Source organism: Phodopus roborovskii, unplaced genomic scaffold (assembly GCF_943737965.1).
Source record: "Phodopus roborovskii unplaced genomic scaffold, PHOROB, whole genome shotgun sequence".
NCBI classification, from domain to species: Eukaryota; Metazoa; Chordata; class Mammalia; order Rodentia; family Cricetidae; genus Phodopus; species Phodopus roborovskii.
The window spans coordinates 4621995-4640607 of NW_026126636.1; the positions used below are offsets into that span (position 1 = coordinate 4621995).

The following is an 18613-nucleotide window of genomic DNA, read 5'->3' on the forward strand; positions in this document are numbered from 1 at the left end:
TACAAGAGCAGGGATGCCTCCCTCACCTCCAAACTTCTGAAGAATGAAAGGACTGTGCCAGACTGTACTAAAAAGACTTGGGGCAGGAGGCTCAGCGGTTCAGGGCACTTGCTGCTCTTGCAGAGGACCTGGGGTTGAGTCTCAGCGCCCACACGGTAGCTCCCTTAGTCCATTCCCAGAGGACCCAGTGCCGCCTTCTGCTTTCCGGGCGCCAGGTATGCATATGGTATACAAACACTTGTACACATAATTTTTTTTTTAAATGTTTGCTAGGCATTGTGCAGAACCCAGGAAGAAGAAGGGGGAAGAGGACCAACAATTCTATTTGAGGCCAGCCTGGGCTGTGTAATCAAACCCTAGCTCTAAAATTCAAAGCGTTAGGTGAGTGGGACAGATCAGTGGGGAGACATTGTGGCCACTCGTGATGACCTGAGTTTGATCCCAGGATCCACATGGTGGAAGGACAGAACTAACCCTCACAGGGTGTCCTTTGACCTCTGACAGTGCACACACACACTACAAACCTGTCAGGCAGTGGTGGTACACACCTTTTTAGTCCCAGCACTCAGGAGGCACAGGTAGGTGGATCTCTGTGAGTTTGAGGCCAGTCTGGTCTACAGAGCTAGCTAGTCCCATGCCCATGTTCCATGACAGCCAAGGATACAAAGAGAAACCTTGTCTCAAACCAAGGGAGGAAGGGAGGGTGGAGCACTGACAAAAAAAAAAAAAAAAAAAAAAAAAAAAACCATGCCAGGCAAGGAGGCACATGCCTTCAATCCCAGCACTCAGGAGGCAAATTTCGGCAGATGTTTGAGGCCAGCTGGGGCACATAGACCCTATTCTGAAAAACAGAAGAAAATAATAAAAATAATAAAAAGAAAACCAAAGGCTTTGTGGGAAGATGGCTCCATGGGTAAAGGGGCTTGCCGCACAAGTCTAGACCTGAGTTCAATCCCGAGAGCTATGTGAATAAAGGTAGGAGAACTGGCCTCACAAAGTTGTCTTCTGACTTCTACATGCGTGTCCTGACACACACACCACGGTAAAGTTAAGGGTAAAGGGGTAGAAATACAGCTAAGGGTAGAGCACCTTGCCAGCACCAATAAAGAAAAATGTTTGTGGGGCTGGAGAGATGCTCAGCAGCTCAGAGCACTGGCTGCTCTTCCAGAGGACCCAGGTTCAATTCCTGGCACGCACAGGGCCCCTCACAAAATCTCTAATATCCTCACACAGACATACATGCTGGCAAAATGCCAATGCACGTAAAATAAATACATTTTTTATTGTTGTTGTTTGTTTGTTTTGAGACAGGGTTTCTCTGTGGCTTTGGAGCCCTGTCCTAGCACTCAGTCTGTGGTGCCAGGCTGGTCTTGAACTCAGAGATCACCTGCCTCTGCCTCCCGAGTGCTGGAATTAAAGGCTTGTGCTGGCTATAATAAATAAATTATTAAAAAAGAAAAAATGCTTGTATTCATTTATTATTTTTTAAATAGGGTCTCACTTTGTAGCCCTGGCTGTCCTGGAACTCACTACATAGACCAGGCTGGCATTGAAATTCAGAGATCTGCCTGCCTCTGCCTCCCTACTGTATTACCGTGTCTGGCATTAAAAAATTTTTAATATTAAATATTTACTTACTTGTAAGTAAAATTTTAATATTAAACTTTAATATTAAAATGACCGCAAATATTTTAATGCCTATTAATATTTATAAAGTAAGTACTTAGAAAAATGGGCACATATTGTCTGAGGCCAGGTTACAGAAGCTAAGGTTTGCCAGGCTTGGCAAATTTAAACAAAACAAACAGCAACTTGTTACTGAGTTTCAGTTTAAAAACAAGCAAACACCCACCTTTTGTTATAGCTAAGTTCCAAATAGTGTGTATACCTATGCACAATGTGGATTCATTTCAGATCTTTGAAGCAAACATAACATTTCCTCCCTAACTGTTTTCACTGCCTAACAAACATATCTTTCCCAGCCTACTATTGCCACAATTCAAATAATCTTTGCCAAAAAATTAACATAATTTTAACAAATAAAATTATCCCGTGCAATAACTCACATTCGGCTCATCCTCAAACATTTCCCAGTGGCCCAGGACTGCTACTGCCCCAAAAGACATGCGATCTGGACTGAAGAAATGGGAGAAAGCGTGTCTCAATGTCCCCCTTCATGAAACGGGGGGGTGAAAACAGTCTCCTCCTAAGGCCTGTTGTGTGCCTGTCTCCTCGACCCAACAGTCCCTCGTTTAGTGTCAGCGGTTTCGCTTACCATTATTATAACACATTGATGTTAGCTTGATTATGATTGCCACTGCTCAGGAGACCCTCCCTAACCTGTTAGGGAGTTCAGGGTTGGATTCCCCCCATCCCACCCATCTGGCTGTCTGTCACCCTGCCGATTGTGACGTAGGCTGATGCTAGGGAAAGGGGGCATCTGGCCGGAAATCCCTCTTCCTGTTGCAGATAAGCCCAGAGCTGCCCAGCTGACCCCAGACCCTCCTCCCCCACCACCTTTCATGTCACAGCATCAAATCCTCAAGACGGGGAACCTGCCCAGTCCCCTCACCCTATCCCCACTACCCCGTAAGCACCCCTTAGACCTCGGCACCCCCAGCCCTGCTCTGCTCCCGTTCCCCGGAACCTTTTCCAAGCCCAATTCATCTCTGAAAGGGGACAGTTCCAGGGACCAGAGTACATCCCTAAAGCAGGGGGTGCAGCTTGGCCACGCCCCCATCCCTGCAACTTGACCCGGGCTGCGACCCCCGGCTCTGACGTCTCGGAAAATTCCCCCCTCCCCTACTCAGGCCCCCCGGGAAGGGTCCATGGTATGAAATGGGGCTGAGACCCCCCTGGCTAGGAGAGAAGGAACCTGCCAGAGGTGAGCCACGACGAACTGGGGACGGATGCCTGGGTATCTGAACCAGAAAGGACCTGAGCACTCCCAAGACTCTGGTAGCCTGAATCTTAAGTGTGTGAGAGGGAGAAGGGACTGGAAACCAGTCTTCCATTTCCTGGGGAAGTAGGTTGCAGAAGTCTAGACTCCTGGGTCTGAGGGAAACAAGGGTTGCAATCAGACCCCTGGGTCCCTAAATGTCACTAGCTTGTCCATTTATCCTTGGAACTTTTCCTTTCTTTAGCAGAGCAAGCAGAACAAGCATCCATGGACCTGTGGAACTGGGGTGAAGCGTCACTGCAGGAAGTGCCTCCTGGGGACAAGTTGACAGGAATGGGTAGGCTGCTGTGGCTTGGGACAAAGTGTATGCAAGGGTCCAAGGATGCAGGCCTCTTGACCCGTGACCCGGCCTTAACATCCTTGTTGCCCGCAGAAGGAGCGGAATTTGGTTTCTATTTCCCTGAAGTGGCACTGCAAGGGGACACTCCCATCACACCGATGACCACCGATGATTGCTGGAAAGGTGGCTGGACCCCTGGGGTGCTGGGGGAAAATGAGAGGCTGGGCTCTTTAGAAGGCATGAGGGGGCTGACCGGGAGGAGGTAGCATGTTTGGAGACTCGAAGTTGAAAGAGGCATGGGTGGGTGCCCGATGTCCTTAAGTCACGGCTCACATCATCCTAAAGTCAGCGGCTACCTTGTCCCACACAGGGTTCCCAGAGCTGGACTGGAGCCCCGCTTTACCGCAGGAGGAAGTACCTTGTGAGGCGGGTGAGTGTGGAGAAAGGGAGGTGGGAGGAGAGAAACGAGACCCTGACACACCAGAGTTGAGAGTTTAGATCCCCTAGTCTACCGAGGAACGGGACTAGGACTAGGGACACCCACATCCTCAGAGCTACATAAAGCGCCAACCCCCTAAGACTCCCAAGGGTGCAGGAGACCAAGACTCCTGGGCTCCCGTCACTTAAGGTCGGTCCTCCTCACAGAGCCGGTTGCTCACCCCCTTCCGTGGTCGCGAGACTGGACTGACCTGGGGTGCAACACCTCGGACCCGTGGAGCCCTGCTTCACAGACGCCAGGCCCCGCCCCTCCAGGCACGAGCCCCTCCCCCTTGGCTGGCTTTGAAGGGGCGACGGGCCCACATCCTGCCACCTCGGCGGGAGGGGCCCCCTCGTGGTCGCACCCTCCGGCCGCCTGGAGCGCCGCCAGCTGGGACTGTTCCCTGGACACCAATGGCGCCACCTATTGGGACAATGGCCTGGGCGGGGAAGCGCGCGCGGACTCTATGATGTCGTGGGGCGGGTCTGCGGGTTCGGACTACACCACCTCTTGGAATACTGGGCTGCCGGACTGCAGCGTCCCTCGGGAGGCGTACCGAAGTCCAACATTTAGCACGTCCTCCAAATCCAGCCAGCAGTCTGATCGGGCCAGCTTGACTCGCTACCCCAAAAGTAACCACCGAGGTAAGAGGCTGCGCGCGCAGAGAAGGCGAAGTCAAATGGATGAAGGAGAATGGAGCCTTTGGTGGTGGTGGGGGGGGGCGGGGAGGATCTGGGTAACTTACAGAGGCCAGATCTGGGAACCTGGCAGCTGGTGGGGGGGGGAGTTGACGGGGTTATGTCCCGCGAGGCTTAGGAAGAGATGAGAGGACACTGGTGGCTTTCTAGGGACCAAGGGGACAAGGAGGTAGGCCCCTGGGTTACGTCTGAAACTGGCTTTTGGGTCTCCAGTGTGGAGGGATCCAAACTCACAGATGCCTGAGGAGGGGCACAGCTAAATTCCTGGGTCCTAAATTGGGAGAGCCTGAACCTTTTAGCCGTCGAGGTGAAGGCTCCCCGACTCCTTGGGTCACCGCAGCGGAGATTTTGGGTCTAGGAAGCCCAGCGTTCACCTGCCTCTTTCTACCTCGCAGGTCCCATTCAGCTGTGGCAGTTCCTCCTGGAGCTGCTCCACGACGGGGCGCGCAGCAGCTGCATCCGCTGGACGGGCAACAGCCGCGAGTTCCAGCTGTGCGACCCAAAAGAGGTGAGACAGCTAGCTATGTATGTGCCCAGCCTAGTCCTTGGCCCCGTCCGCCCCCACCCACCCTCTCACCCCCTCTCCCATCACGGCTAAGACCCGCCCCACCCATACAGGCTAAGGCCCGCCCCCTCGCTCCTCTGACCACCCGATTACGTCCTAGGTGGCCAGGCTGTGGGGCGAGCGCAAGAGGAAGCCGGGAATGAATTATGAGAAGCTGAGCCGAGGTCTGCGCTACTATTACCGCCGTGACATCGTGCTCAAGAGCGGTGGGCGCAAGTACACGTACCGCTTTGGGGGACGTGTGCCGGTCCTTCCCTATCCGGATAGCATGGGCCACCTGCCAGGTGCAGGAAGTCAATAAAAACACCCTGTCGAACATGCGTACCTGTCTGCTTCTTTTTCACTGACACCCATTAGACCTGTCAGGGAACCTAAATTTCCGACATTTCCGTATGGCGTCTCCACCCAGACTCGGGTATCTAGACCCCTATCTATCTTGCACAAAGTCTATGGGTCTGGATCCCTAGACTGTCAATGTCTTAGTTCCCTCATTTAAGAGGACCCAGGAATGAGGACCAGCTCCTCCCACTGCGAATCCATCAGCTACAATCCCAGCTCTCTCCCTGCCAGGCCCCTCCCCGCCCTGCAGCAGGTGTTCAGGTTTCAAGCCCCCCCCACTCCCCTCAGTATCTGCACCTCTCAATTTGGAGATTAGTTTGGGGTAAGAAGTTCATAGGGCCTACTGCGTGTGCCTGACCTGTATAGGGACTTTTAAAGAGATTTTAAAGGGTTTCTCTGTGTAACAGTCCTGGCTGTCCTGGAACTCGGTTTGTAGACCAGGCTGGCCTCAAACTCAGAGATCCACCTGTTTCTGCCTCCCAAGTGCTGGGATTAAAGGCATGTACCACCACCTCTCGGTGAAATTGGATTTAAGGCTTGACAATATGCTCAAATTTATCTAAGTATTTATTGTTTTTCTTTTCTTTTTTTTTTTTTTTTTAAGACAAGGTTTCTCTGTGTAGCCTGGACTGTCCTGGCCTCGTACTCAGAGATCTACCTGCCTTTCCTCCTGAGTGCTGGGGTTAAAGGCCTGAGTGGTGGTCATCACCACCAGGCTAAGAATTTAATCCCCAAAGGTTTCCATTAAACAAGAACACTGAATGTTAATCTTCAGTGTTTAGAGATGGCCCATTTGGAAGTGGTTAGAGGTTTAGGATTCCTCATGATTGCATTCTGATATTTTGTAAACAGGGCTAGAGAGACACAAGTGTGTTCCAGTCTCATACCAAATGATGTCCTGGCTGTCTCAAGACAACCAACCTCAAGAAGGCCATTTGAAGCCAGGTGTGGTGACACAGGCTTGTATTCTCTGTGCTCAGGAGACTGAGGCAGGTAGATCTCTGAGTTAGAGGCCAGCCTGGTCTACAAAACTACAAATTGAGTTCCAGGACAACTAAGATTGTTACACTGTTACAAGAAGAAAGAGAGGGAGAAGAAGAAAGCCATTCAACTTGAAGTGGAGACATAGACCTCTAATTTCACAGCATTCAGGAGACTGAGGCAGAATTGTACATTTAGACCCCCCAGATCTGCCTGGGCTACATAGCAACACACTGTTTGAAACAAAAAAAGTCCATCAAGCAAGGGATGAAGTAGCATAATCAACCCAGGGGTCCCTGCTCAGAGCCTGAGTTGCACTGTTGGGACCTTATTGCTCCAGACCATGAGCCAAAAACAAACCTACTTTCTTTACGAAGTAGCCCCATCTGGGCATGTTATGATAGTTAGAGTGCTACTGTGCTATAAAACCACATCATAGACGTTTATCTGCTCTGTCTTGGAGAAAAGACTCAGGCTCAGGGCCAGGCATAGTGGTACCTGCCCTTATAAAGATCTCTATGAGTTGGAGGCCAGCCTGGTCTACATAGTGAGTTCCAAGACCACCAGGGCTATAGAGAGACCCTGTCCCTGTCTCAAAACAAAATAGAGGGGAGGAGAGAAAGAGAGAGAGAGCCCAGACTCTCCCCCCAAAAAAACTTGTTGAATACCTTCTAGTTCTAGAAGCCATTGAATAATTAGAAATAATACACACTCCCAACAACCACGGGTACTCCAAGTTGGAAGATGTAGGTGTGTAGTGAGATGTTTACCTTGTCCGCGCCTGTGGCATAGACCACGCCCATTGGGGGTGGAGACAGAGCCGGACATAACCTGGGGGAACTAAGGCTGAGGAGGGGGCTCAGAGAGCTCTCTTGCTTGCAGCACGGGGATGGGGTCGGGACCAGGAACCTGCTGGTGTTCACCTGACTAGGTTGTAAGTTATTTCTCCCTACATAAACATCTATTCGGCCTATTTGTTTCTCCTGATCCTTATTAAACCTCAATATCTCGTGTCAGACGTAGGATGGTAATTTTAAAAAGGAAGAAAGAAAAGGCTGTTGAAAGAGAAAGACTCCATGCAACGGAATTCAAGTGGCGGGGGTTTTTATTAGGGGAAAGGATCATAAAGAGGGGAAAGGGAAGGGGAGAGGCCAGCCTCCAGTGACAGGAACAGTGGGAGAGGGGGGGGATGGGAGGGAGAGAAGAGATTGGAGGTGGGCAGGGACCTTTTAAAAGGGAACACAGTGAATGTGCACAGGTGCTGGTGTTGGTGGCAGCAGCTGAAGGCATGTCCTGTCAGAACCCCAAGGACAGGCCAGTACAAATGCCTGAATACTAACAACAGAACCAGATCTTTAAAAAGCCTACTGGATGCTTAACCCACTACAAGAGTCTCCAAAGACAGCCTAGTACATAACTCTCCAGCGAGTGACACTGGGGCTACATCACTCACTAACCACAGCGTCCTGAACCCTGTCTGTCCTCAGAGAGTTCACAGTGCCGTGGACAGGCACAAACCGGCATGGTCACTGGAAAGGGACACAGTCCTCAGGGTGATCTAGTCCCAGAGGAAGAGAGTCTGGGGTGGGATGCAGAGAAGTCAGGAAAGCAAAGACTGTTTCAGTCAGAAAAGACCCAGAGATGGAAGATCTCACAGTGTTGTTCAGAAATGACGCATACGGGTGGAGGGAGCTCCCTATGCAAGGGAGCCACAGGCTGTGGTGTCTTGGTTTCCAATGCCCTGGGGAGCCCCAGAGATGTATACGATATCTGGATTTTAGGAAGATGTTGAAAGTACACAAATAACTTCACAAATAATTGCAATGCTGAATATATATATATATATATATGCACCAGTTAGGTCTAGACAGTGCATCAAAGACAGTATGTAGGGGTCTGGAGAGATGGCTCAGTGGTTAAGAGCACTGTCTGCTCTTCCAGAGGACCTGGGTCCAATTACCAGCACCCACGTGACAGCTCACAACTGTCTGTTAGTCTAGTTCCAGGGGACCTGACACACTCACCCAGGCATACATGAAGACAAAACATCATTGCACATTAAACAAACAACAAACAAACAATTTGTAAGGCCAATGAGATAGCTGAGTGTAAAGGCCATTAGGCCTGACAACCTGAATTTGGCCCAGAGGACTTAGATGGTGGAAACTCCATCAAGAACCAACTCCCTTGCTGGACGTGGGTGACACACACCTTTAATCCCAGCACTCAGGAAGGCAGAGGCAGGAGGATCTCTGTGAGTTCAAGGCCAGCCTGGTCTACAGAGCGAGTTCCAGGACAGGCTCCAAAACCACAGAGAAATCCTGTCTCGAAGGAAAAAAAAAAAAAAACGAAAAAGTAATAATAAATAAATAAATGAAAAATAAAAAGGAATTATGATGGGAACTTCAGAGGCCAGGCTATGGAGAGGAAAGCCGCTCTCCTTCACATCACCCTTTTCTAGTCCCTCAGTGCCCCTCATTTGCATACAAGTTTTATTCATTCAGCAGAGACTTATAAACCAAAGCCTCAAAGCAGGCAAGAAGAGGAGCCATCTACAGGCAGGACAAGGAACAAGTGTAAAAGCTAGGGGAAGCCAGCCAAACAGGGCGCCTGGGGTGCAGGGAATGAGGGGAAAGTCATTTGTAAGAGCTTTAGTTTTAGACTAGTTATGCCAGAAGCCAGCGAATGCGTTCTGGCTGAGGAAAGGGTGTGGTATTCCCGAGATGTTAACAGTCTTCTTTACAGCAGGGATGGGCACACTGGAACAACAGGAAAGCTGGGATGCCAGGAAATGGACCTACCATTAATAATCCAGGAGGAAGGACCAGGACTGCATGTAGAAGAGGAAGGTTTTGGAAATATTTAGAAGCCAGAACCAACAGGTTCTGACTTGATAGGTCACACAGGCTATATGAACAACTTAAAAGAAAAAAAAAAATTCCACTGGGCGTTGCATGCCTTTAATCCCAGCACTTGGGAGGCAGAGACAGGCAGATCTTTGAGTTCGAGACCAGCCTGGTCTATAGAGTGAGTTCCAGGACAGGCTCCAAAGCAATACAGAGAAACCCTGTCTCGAGAAAACAAAAAGCAAGCCAACAAAAAAATTCCATTGGGCTGGAGAGATGGCTCAGAGGCTAAGAGCGCTCAGTGCCTGCTCTTCCAAAGGTCCTGAGTTAATTCCCAGCAACCATGGTGATTCACAGCCATCTGTAGTGAGATCTGGCGCCCTCTTCTGGTATACAGGCATACATGCCAGCAGAACATTGTCTACATAATAAATAAGTCTTAAAAAAAAATTGACAGAATGACACATGGAACTATTTCCACCAGACCCAGCATTTAATTCCTATAGTCTCCTCTGATTAATACAGGGCTGTTGGCTGTGATTTCTGAGGTTTGAGGACAGTAATGAACAGGGAGTGATGTCTGATACGATGAGACCATAGGATAGACCGCTTCATTCATTTTTCACCTTTTCACAAGAATCTTAGCACCTATGAAGGTAAAGGTTTTGTGTTTTCTTCAGCAGTGTCTTCTTATAGATGTGCTTGATAAGAATAAGCATTCAATAAATATTTCTCAAATGTGGACTAAGACTCAGACCTCAGTAGCCCCTCAGACCTAGTACAACTATCTGATACAAGTATCATTCAGGCCATCCAATTCAGCACGCTGACAGCCCCGCCTGCCAAAATAAAAATAAAGACCTAATTTATCAAAGCCCATAGTTCTGGGGACATCTGAAGGGACTAACCTTGTGCTTGGCTTTTGAAGTTCTTTTTTTGGCTGTTTTGTGTTTAGTTTGTTTGTTTCAAATCCTGGAACTCTGCAGTTCTGGCTGGCCTGAAACTCAGAGATCTGCCAGCATCTGCTTCCCAAATGCAGGGATTAAAGGGATTAAAGGTGTGCACTACCGTTGCCCAGCTGCCTAACTGTTCTTAATTGAAGCATGACAATCCAGAATATGTTTTTTGTCCTTAAAAACCCTGAAAAAAAGCTGGGAACCTGAACCACCCAATGTAGTTCCTAGAGGGCTAATAAACACTTTCTGTTGGCTTAAACTCATCTGAGCAGTCTTCCTTGGTGGATACCCCACAACACACTAATGAAAATAACTTTCGAATCCAGGCATAACGTTTGTTATCCCAGCACGTCAGAATCTGAGTTCGAGGCCAGGGTGACCTACTTAGCAAAATTCTGTCTCAAAACACAAACATATTCTGGGACATTTTCCCATCCCTACTCTGCAGACAGTCAGTCCCACGACTGTCTTTTCCCTCCGGAAGGACAGGCAGGTGACTATAACCCGAATTAGAATTCAAGAGCCTGTGGAGCGCAACGCAAGACCCCGATTGGACCGGCAACAATAACGAACAGGAATTTAGCGCAATAGGAAGTCGGACCTCTCCGGAAGTGGGCGTGACTTGGCCCGCTTCTGGGCACGCCTCCCATGGCCTCTCTAGCCGCTCGGAGGACTCAGTTCGGCTCCTCCTCTCGGAGCTTCCGGCCAGTCGGAATTCCGCTTCCCGTCTGACATTGGAGTCTTTGCTAAGGGTCACATTGAACTATCGCTTCTCCAGAGCAGTCTTTAGGTGAGTGCGAAGGGTCGGGATCCCGGGGAACCCAGTCCAGAGCGGAGAAGCGGCCCGGGGCTTCCCTGACGCTGGGAAGGAGCTTCCGGCCGCCGCGGCGGCCTCGGGCCCGGGGTCTCGGAGCTGACCGACCATTACAGCCTTCATTCTTGATGCTGTCATTCTGAGCAGTCTCTGAACTTGCTCCATCGCCCAGCCCCGCGAGCTAGGGCCTCCCACTGTCCCCTTCGCCGGCCCTCGGGCTGCAGTGTGAGGCGCCTTGGCCCCCGCCGCACGGCGATCAGGGTTCGCATCCCGGGAGTTGGGCTGTGCTGCTGCTGTTAGCCGCGGGCTCACAGGCGGGGCCACCGCGCTCCAGGGCCGCAGCGTGTTGCCTGTCTCCTTCCCTTTTCCCCAGCATCATCTTTGATCAACTCTCAAAACTCGAGATATTGCACAAAATTACTCCCGGCACCGGGTCTGTTAAACGCCCCCCCTCCCCCGTCTCCACCCTTCCTCCCCAAATGAACCCGTTCTGCTGCTCCAGGCGCCCCGCTACTTTGGGCCGCTTGAACTGACACTGGCCTGCGTACTTCTGTGACGCCGAGGTCTCCCAGATGCTCCAGAATAACCAGTTTGTCTCAGGTTCGGTGATGTTAACTGTGCCATCTGCTCAGGCATATCAAAGGGTTTGTTAGAAACCGTGGGTACTCGGAGTCAGTAGAGTTTGAGGGGCTAAGGTATTTGCATGCGAATGGGGGAGTTGCATGGTGGTATTATTAACCTCTAATTGAAATGTAGCATTTAGGAATGGAGACAGTAACTTCAGTAGATTTGGCAACCTGTAGGACTTTGTCAGAAGTCAAAATCACAATTATCTCACACATTCGAGTTGCCAGTGTCACAAATCACTACTACCTTCACGCGGGGTCACCTCCATTTGTGGTAGGTCAGTCCTTTGAGCCGATCTGTTTATTTATTTATTTTGGGTCACCCTAAGCAATTTTTCCATGTACTTAGCCATATTCTCAGAAAAGTTGATGAGTGCACAGGACTCCCGATAAAGTGTGTGACACCAGAAACCCTTGTCATGTTGTTTTTGATGATGATGGATGCAGCACCACCATCCCGGTACTTTATGACCTTGGGAAGGCTTTTGGACACCCTGTCCCTTGTATAGACCCTAGAGACAGTAATATCTTTCAGATTGGCCATAAGAGGAGGTGTGTATATCGTGTCCATAGTATGTGCTATGCACACAGTAAGTGTTAACTGGAATTAAAGGAGACTTCTGACTCCTGACCCTACTGTGGCTTCTTCTACACTCAGATACATGGATTTTCCCTGCCCTTCATCTTTCTGTGTTTGTTGAGAAGGAGGAGGTAGGGCTGGGCATTGGTAGCACACACCTTTAATCCCAGCACTTGGGAGGCAGAGGCAGGCGGATCTCTGTGAGTTCGAGACCAGCCTGGTCTACAGAGTGAGTTCCAGTTCTAAAGCCACAGAGAAACCCTGTCTCAAAAACAAACAAACAAAAACAAAAAGGAGAGAGAGAGAAGGAGGAATTAGCTTCTTTGCATTGAACCCGTTCCAGTCTGGACTTCTCCCATGGGCCTTGTTGGTCCTGCCATTTCTATGCCAGGCACCCCAGAGTGGTTGCCAATGTACAAATTCTGTTTGTATCCAGGAGTGAGCACCATGGCTGAAGACATCAAGACTAAAATCAAGAACTACAAAACTGCCCCCTTTGATAGCCGCTTCCCAAACCAGAACCAGACCAAGAACTGCTGGCAGAACTACCTGGGTAAGCAGGGTACCGGGGTGGGAAGGTGAGATGGTGCATCTCGCCTGTGTCTTCTACATACCTCTTGCCTCCTGAGGGAAGACAGGGCGGGCAGGGACCGATGCCTTCCCGCTTGTGTCCATTCTGTCCTGATATACTGCCTGGAGGGCAAACATTAGTCCCAACCATATTTTTTTTTTTTTTTGAAGAATTATGTATGTGCTTGGGCATTGGTGGTGCACACTTTTAATGCCTTTAATCCCAGCACTCGGAAGGCAAAGGCAGATGGATCTCTGTGAGTTCGAGACCAGCCTGGTCTACTGAGCTAGTTCCAGGACAAGCTCCAAAGCCACAGAGAAACCCTATCTTGAAAAAAAAAAAAAAAATCATGTGTGCCATACATGCACACAACATACAAGAGCCTACAACATGTGAACAGTTAATTCAGAAGTGATTCCAATCCATGTAGAAAATGGATGTTGCCATCATTCTGTTTTCTGCTTGCTTTGTGCCCAGCCTTGAACACACTTCCCTCCTCACTAGAGGCATGGCAGCACTAATTGAAAGTAGTTACATTTTGATGCTCCTGCAACACTTGAGTCCATGAGACCTTCCCTCAAAAAGTATAGGAAGAAGCAGACACTGGTACCCTCCTGTCTTTCTTTGCTTGCTATCAAGACCATCTTGGCCTTTCCTAGCCATGTCTGGACTTCAAAATCCTCCAATGCCCCTCATGTCTTGCTCTCTGGCTCCAGATTGTTACATTGAGCAACAATATAACTGCCCAGGTCAGGTGCATAGAGCTTTTTATGGTATACTCTGAATTTGCATCTGCTCTGTGTGTATAACCAATCGCTAAGCAAGAAAAACTTGGAAATTTTCTCAAAAATGCATTTGGTCTGGGCTGATTCCGAATCTCCTCTCTTCGTAGACTTCCACCGCTGCGAGAAGGCAATGACGGCAAAGGGGGGTGATGTCTCCGTGTGTGAGTGGTACCGGCGTGTGTACAAGTCCCTCTGCCCCGTGTCATGGGTATGTGCCTCCCAGGGGGACCCTTGGGTGTTCAGGTGGGGACCGAGCAGAAAGGAATGTGGTGACTAGTGACAGTCATCTCTAAGGGCCAAGGTAGGACCAACTGTGGGATGTCACTGACACCACCCAGTTAGGGCCCTCAGCCCAGGACCATCCTCCTGGATCTGCCTTGGCCGTGCACTGCCGAAACATGGGCTGTCAACGATGGCATGGGGACACATCTTTAATCCCGGCACTCTTGGGAGGCAGAGGCAGGCAGATCTCTGGTGTGCAGAGCACGCTGGCCTCAACTCACACAGAGATGTGCCTGGCTCTGCCTCTCCAGCACTGGCATCAAAGGCCTGTGCCCCAATGCAGACTGAATAGAGGCTCAGGGTTTTCCCACTCTTTTCTCTTTAGCTTTTTTTATAGATGTATTGTTGTACATGTGATACGTGTGGGTGGTACAGGTGTGCAGAGGTCAGAGGACAGCTGCACGGAGTCAGGTGTCCTTCCCACCGTTACAGACTCACATGCAGGTCTTCAGGCTCACCTGGCGAGCACTGTCCCTTCCGGGCCATTGTCGGCCGCACAGTTTCCTTTTTAAGACAGGGTCTTGCTGTGTAGTGCAGGCTGGTGTTGAACTCGGGTCCTGGGATTACAGTCATGCACCACCGGGACTCGTTCTTTCACGTGTCTTTTCCTTTTCGTCTTCTCTTTGCTGAACTACTCTAGAGCAAATCTAGACGAGCCGTTCCGCCCCTGCCTGTTCAGGACCCACTGAAACAGTGTTTTTGACACTTATGTGGTGAGCCTTCTTAGTCAGCAGTTAATACTCCAGCATATCCTCTTTCATGTCATCAAGAGGACCCTCCTGACTGAGACATCCGGAGATGCTCGGTTTTTATAAGAATTGATGAGGGCATTATAACACTCATGCTCTTTTCAGAGATAGAAAAACTGAAAACATGTGCTTTAGAATCAAACTGGGACACTTTAGTTCAGGGTAGCAGCAGCACATCTGGAATCCTAGCACTCAGGAGGTGGAACAGAAGTTAAAGGTCATCTAAGTGTGTACTAGTGTCTGTGGGGGTCAGTAGAAGGTGTTTGGTCTCTTAGAACTGGGAGTTACAGGTGGTTGTAAGCCACCATGTGGGTGCTGGGACTCGAACCTGGGTCCTCTGCAAGAGCAACAAGTATGCTTAATCGGTGAGTCATCTCCCTGGCTCCTTGTATTGGATACTCTGTTCTGTGATTTGCTTTGAACTATTGTAGGGTAGTGATTATTGTTAGACAGAGTCTAATGTATAATCTGGACTGTCTTTGTAGTCACAAATAACCTTGAACTCCTGAGATCCTGCCTCAGCCTTCTGGGAGCTGGGGTTGCGGGCATAGGGTACCACACCCTGTCTAAAGCAGGGCTGGGACGGATGCCAGGCTTCTTTCTTGTAAGCCAGGCAAGCAGTCTACCAACTGGGCCATGTACCCAGCTTTCACTGGGTCTTGCGGCTCCTCCCTTTTTTAACTGTGGTACAGAAATATGTATGTATTTGTTTTTTGTTTTTGAGACAGGGTTTCTCTATGGAACATCCCTGGCTGTCCTGGAACTCACTCTATAGACCAGGCTGGCCTTGAACTCAGAGATCCTCCTGCCTCTGCCTCCTACTGCCCTGCTTTATTTTTTTATTTTAAAATGATTATATTTTGGGTGTGGATCTTTTGTTTACATGTATATTTGTGAACCGGATGTGTGCCTGGTGCACATGGAAGCCAGAAGAGGCCATCAGGTCCCGGGAACTGGGGTTACGGATGGTTGTGGGCCGCCGTGTGGTTGCTGAGAGTGAAGCCGTGCTCTTTAGCTGCTGAGCCGTCTTTCCGGCCCCCAGTGTTGGCTTTTGGGGTGGTGGCTCTGAAAAGGCTGGTACGCACTGTAAATACACAGCAATCTTTGCTGTCTCAGCCTTCCCTGTACTGGGATGCCAGGTGCCTATCACCAGGCTAGCCTAACTTTCCTGTCACCTCTCTGCCATACCCTCTTATCTGAGGCTCCAAGATTTCTTTCTGGGTGATCTTAGGCTGTGATCCCGCAACAGCCCTCCCCCAGCCTCTTGGCCTGCATTTGGTACATGGTGGCTAGCTTACCAGGAAGTGCGTGCGTATGAGAGAGAGAAAGAGAAAGAGAGAGAGAGAGACTACTAGGATAAAGGGTGATTTGCCCAAAGTCATCGAGCCTCATGCCTAGTTTTTTTGTTGTAGTTATTGTCCTGAGACAGACCCTCTCCTATCTTGGCTCACAAGATAGCTGAAGCTAAGCTTGAACTCTTGAACCTCTGACTCTTTGCCTCTACTTCCTAAGTGCTGGGATTATAAGTACTGAGGCTTCTTTTTGTTTTGTTTTGTTTTGTTTTTTGTTTCCAGACAGGGTTTCTCTGTATTGTTTTGGAGCCTGTCCTGGAAGTCTCTCTATAGACCAGGCTGGCTTCGAACTCACTGAGATCCACCTGCCTCTGCCTCCCAAGTGCTAGGATTAAAAGTGTGTGCTACCACTGCCAGCCTGGTAAACAGAGTGAGTTCTAGGACAGCCAGGGCTTTGCCACAGAGAAACCCTGTCTCATAAAAACCAAAAACAAAACCCTTATGTAGTCAGATTTTTCTTTGGGTTGTCAACTCACAAATATTGACACGGAGACTTATTTATGAAAGCTTGGCCTTAGCTTAGACTTGTTTTTAACTAGCTCTTATGACTTAAATTAACCCATTTCTATTAATCTACATTTTGTCACCTACTGCCCATCCAGCTTCTATCTCTAGTGCTTCAGTTCATCTCCTACTTCTCACCTATGTATCCCTCCTGTCTGGCTATTGACCATTCAGCTCTTTATTAAACCAATCACAGCAGTGTATCTTCACATAGTATACAAATATCCCATAGCACCCTTATGTTGAGTATGGTGAAAAAGGCCTTGCCAGAACTTTGGAGGCAGAAGCAGTCGAATCTCTGTGAGTTCGAGGCTAACTTGGTCTACATAGTGAGTTGCAGGACAGCCAGAGACCCTGTCTTAATAAAAAAGGGCTCCTCCTTGAAAACAAAGGTAAACTCAGCGACTGAAAAATTCTGAGAGCTGCGGCCAGTGAAGTTGGTGTTGGCATCTAGACAGCCTTGGTGCATCCTGTGCCAGTCACCACTGCGGCGGAACAGCCCTGTGGCGGAACAGCCTGCTGCAAACGTGGCAGAGCTTGGTGCTGGCCCGTGGTCGATAAGTAGGTTTTCTGACGGGTGCTGTTGCCTGTGTGAACTGGTCTAGTCCCTCGTGGTCAGAGTGCGGTCTCCTTTGTCCATGCTTCTATCTCTTGACTCAACCTCTCAATAAACGTGAGAATGAAATGGCTTTGGTGGATAAAGGTGCTTGCCCCGAGTTTGACAGCCTGAATTGCATCCCTAGGACCCTCTTCTGGCCTCTGTGGGCAAAGGGTAAGCACTACACAGATATGCAGGCAAAAGACCCATAAACATAAAATTAAAAATCGTTTTGTTGTTGTTTTGGGGAGTTCGATACAGGGATTTTCTGTGTGGCCCTGGTTGTCCTAGAACTCACCCTATACACCAGGCTGGCCTCGAACTTACCGAGCTCTGAGTGCTGGGTTTAAAGGTGTGCTGTTGCCACCACCACCTGGCAAGTAAATAACTCTTTAAAACACAGAACAAACCGGCCAGTGGTGGTGGCGCACGCCTTTAACCCCAGCACTCAGGAGGCAAAGGCAGGCCGGTGTCTTGCGTTCGAGGCCAGCCTGGTCTACAAAGTAAGTTCCTGGACAGCCTGAGCTGTTAAACAGAAACCATGTCTTGAAAAACAAACAAAAGCAAAACTAATATTCTATTCTGTCTGTTTCTGGGTGTGGCTGTGTGCATGTGAGTGAGATGCCCTCGGAGACTAGAGAAGGTATCCGATCACTTGGAGCTGGGCTGCAGGCAGTTGTGAACTCCCTGGTGTGAGTGCTAGGGACTGAACTGGGGTCCTCTGCAAGGGCAGTTCACACTCTCCACAGGTGATCCCGGATTTCCTGCCTGCTCTCCCTCAGACTGTCAGCTTTAGTCCCAGCACTTGGGAGGCAGAGGCAGGTGGATCTCAGAGTCAAGGCCAGCCCTGTCTACAGAGTGAGTTTCAGGACAGCCAGGACAACAGTGGTTTTGTCTTTCTGAGTCACTTTTGGTTCTCTGGGGGCAGTGGTTAGCACATAGCAGAGTCCCGTGGTCCTTTGTTGGCCACAGGCATCAGTGAGTAAAGAGAGGGAAAATGTGGTTTTGTCATGTCACAGGAGGAGTTACGCCAATTATCTTTTACAGGTTTCAGCCTGGGATGACCGAAGAGCAGAAGGCACATTTCCCGGGAAGATCTGACCTGGCTTCGCCCACCTCTCCTCTGTTCTGTCCTTCCCATGTAGTAAAGGGGGACCTGGGTATATGATGGTCCCTGCCCTGGGACCCTGAATCATGATGCAACTGCTAATAAAAATTCACTGGAAAAGTTTCACACTGTGTGTATAGGTCAGCTGGACAAGAGGCTGGGGTGTCCTCCCACAAGGGGGCTCACAATGCTTATCTTTCTTGTTCTAAAATGAAGATACATTTTCTTTTTAAAGATGTATTTATAGTGGGCTGTGGTGGCGCACGCCTTTAGTCCCTGCACTCAAGAGGCAGAGGCAGTTGGATCTCTGAATTTCAGATCTGTCTGGTCTACAGAGTGAGTTCTAGGACAGCCAGTGCTACACAGAGAAACCCTGTCTCAAAGAACCAACCAAACAAAAAACTTTATTTATTTATTTTTTAATGTATTTATGTGTATGTGTGCCTGTGGCGGCCAGAGAGGAGTTGGAGCTGGAACTCTCCTCTACAGATGATTGTAGGTGCTGAGGACCAAACTCCAGCCCTCTGTAAGAGCAGCAAGTG

General features: G+C 49.5%; 2 protein-coding genes across 2 annotated transcripts; both read left to right on the plus strand.

The window, feature by feature from the left end:
* The first annotated feature begins 2482 nt into the window (after window positions 1–2482).
* Window positions 2483–5296, plus strand: Etv2 (ETS variant transcription factor 2). The gene is made up of 7 exons (XM_051207050.1): window positions 2483–2884; window positions 3147–3236; window positions 3333–3422; window positions 3610–3669; window positions 3885–4361; window positions 4811–4923; window positions 5081–5296. The coding sequence occupies exons 1-7, from the start codon at window positions 2839–2841 to the stop codon at window positions 5279–5281; spliced, it is 1077 nt and encodes a 358-aa protein (XP_051063007.1). The 5' UTR covers window positions 2483–2838; the 3' UTR covers window positions 5282–5296.
* A 5446-nt stretch (window positions 5297–10742) lies between these two features.
* On the plus strand, window positions 10743–18197 carry LOC127238700 (cytochrome c oxidase subunit 6B1). Its single transcript, XM_051207369.1, has 4 exons — window positions 10743–10892; window positions 12559–12675; window positions 13586–13686; window positions 18011–18197. The coding sequence occupies exons 2-4, from the start codon at window positions 12570–12572 to the stop codon at window positions 18062–18064; spliced, it is 261 nt and encodes an 86-aa protein (XP_051063326.1). The 5' UTR covers window positions 10743–10892; window positions 12559–12569; the 3' UTR covers window positions 18065–18197.
* Window positions 18198–18613: the final 416 nt, after the last annotated feature.